At 43.0% G+C, this 2500-nt stretch overlaps 1 protein-coding gene across 1 annotated transcript in view; it reads left to right on the plus strand.

The window, feature by feature from the left end:
• Window positions 1–2500, plus strand: part of LOC139366914 (catenin delta-2-like) — a 573021-nt gene that overhangs the window by 206448 nt on the left and 364073 nt on the right. The window contains exon 3 of the mRNA XM_071104665.1: window positions 201–316. Within this exon, the coding sequence (XP_070960766.1) occupies window positions 201–316 (116 nt within the window). The remainder of the gene's footprint in view (window positions 1–200; window positions 317–2500) is intronic.

Raw genomic sequence — 2500 nt, forward strand, 5'->3', positions numbered from 1 at the left:
ACGTGGATAAACGTCAACGAATCTGTAAAAATTGGTAAAAACATGAGATCGTGTTGCACACACATGTAATTCTTCCCGTGAAGATCTTCCCAGTAGAAAAACAGTAACATTGTTGAGACAGACCTGCAAGCTGTGTGTCCGTGTTGTGCTGCATGCTGGATCTGTGTGTTAATTTGTGTCTATCTATCTTTCTCTTGAAGGAGTTGCAGTTTGAGAGGCTGACCCGTGAGCTGGAGGCAGAGAGACAGATTGTAGCTACCCAGCTGGAGAGATGCAAGCTGGGCTCTGAGACCGGTGGAAGTATGAGCAGCATCAGGTAACACACCTGTGTGTGTGCGCGTGTGTGTGCACGTGTGTGTGTGTTGTGTGTTTAGAATGGCCATCTAGCTCCCAGGGTGGAACTCTCTTCATAGGCGTTCTCTCAGGGGGAAAAATTAATCTGTGACACCCTCTGACACTATCTGCACACCTTGAAATGAACGTGTGTGTGTGTGTGTGTGTGTGTGTGTGTGTGTGTGTGTGTGTGTGTGTGTGTGTGTGTGTGTGTGTGTGTGTGTGTGTGTGTGTGTGTGTGAGAGAGGGGGAAGTGTGTGTGTGTGTGTGAGGGGGGGGATGTGTGATGTGTGTGTGTAAGTGCGTGTGTGTGTGTGAGGGGGATGTGTGTGTGTGTGTGTGAGGGGGATGTGTGTGTGTGTAAGTGCGTGGCCAGGCTAACTGTCATCACGAGGGAAATACTTTAATATTGGCGTGTTAATTAGATTGGCCCTAGATTGTCCAAAAACTGTTAAATTATGTTTGGCAATTATGAGTCTGACCTTGGGGTGCAAAAAAAGTGCCAGCAGACAATGGAGAAAGAGCACTTCATGGAAAGAGAGGAGAGGATGATGAAGGAAAGAGTATATGGAGAGAGGCGGAGGCAAAAGAGAGGAGAGGATGTCAGCATCTGACTAGCGTGTTAATTCATTAGCTTCTGTATGATAACAGCTTTGAGAGAGAGACAGTGGAGCAGAGCGGAACTGAATTTAGACTGTGTGTGAGTGTGTGTGTGTCTGTGCGTGTGTGTGTGTGTGTGTGTGTGTGAGTGTGTGTGTGTGTGTGTGTGTGTGTGTGTGTGTGTGTGTGTGTGTGTGTGTGTGTGTGTGTGTGTGTGTGTGTGTGTGTGTGTGTGTGTGTGTGTGTGTGTGTGTGTGGCAGTCTATCTCTGGCTGGTAGACAATGGCGATAATGATGCAGGTTACAATATTTAGAGATTGAGTGAGATGGTAGTCGTTATACTCTTCTGAATGTCAGTGTGTGTGTGTGTGTGTTCGTGTATGTGTGTGTGGCTGAGTTCAGATTTCATCATGCTGTTCATAGTTCATCAGGCTGAGTTCAAAATGCTGAGTTCATAGTTTATCATGCTGAGTACATAGTGCATCATGCTGAGTTCATAGTTCATCAGGATGAGTACATAGTTCATCATGCTGAGTACATAGTTCATCATGCTGAGTTCATAGTTCATCATGCTGAGTACATAGTTCATCATGCTGAGTACATAGTTCATCATGCTGAGTACATAGTTCATCATGCTGATTACATAGTTCATCATGCTGAGTACATAGTGCATCATGCTGAGTTCATAGTTCATCATGCTGATTACATAGTTCATCATGCTGAGTACATAGTTCATCATGCTGAGTACATGCTGAGTACATAGTTCATCATGCTGAGAGCATGCTGAGTACATAGTTCATCATGCTGAGTACATAGTTCATCATGCTGAGTACATAGTTCATCCTGCTGAGTACATGCTGAGTACATAGTTCATCATGCTGAGTACATGCTGAGTACATAGTTCATCATGCTGAGTACATAGTTCATCATGCTGAGTACATCGTTCATCATGCTGAGTACATAGTTCATCATGCTGAGTACATAGTTCATCATGCTGAGTACATAGTTCATCATGCTGAGTACATGCTGAGTACATAGTTCATCATGCTGAGTACATGCTGAGTACATAGTTCATCATGCTGAGTACATGCTGAGTACATAGTTTATCATGCTGAGTACATGCTGAGTTCATAGTTCATCATGCTGAGTACATGCTGAGTACATAGTTCATCATGCTGAGTACATAGTTCATCATGCTGAGTACATAGTTCATCATGCTGAGTACATAGTTCATCATGCTGAGTACATAGTTCATAATGCTTAGTTCATCATGCTGAGTTCATAATGCTGAGTTCATAGTTCATAATGCTGATTTCATAATGCTGAGTTCATAATGCTGAGTTCATAGTTCATCATGCTGAGTACATAGTTCATCATGCTGAGTACATAGTTCATCATGCTGAGTACATAGTTCATCATGCTGAGTACATAGTTCATCATGCTGAGTACATAGTTCATCATGCTGAGTACATAGTTCATCATGCTGAGTACATAGTTCATCATGCTGAGTACATAGTTAATCATGCTGAGTACATAGTTCATCATGCAGAGTTCATAGTTCATCATG

This window comes from Oncorhynchus clarkii, chromosome 15 (genome assembly GCF_045791955.1).
Source record: "Oncorhynchus clarkii lewisi isolate Uvic-CL-2024 chromosome 15, UVic_Ocla_1.0, whole genome shotgun sequence".
Lineage (NCBI taxonomy): Eukaryota > Metazoa > Chordata > Actinopteri > Salmoniformes > Salmonidae > Oncorhynchus > Oncorhynchus clarkii.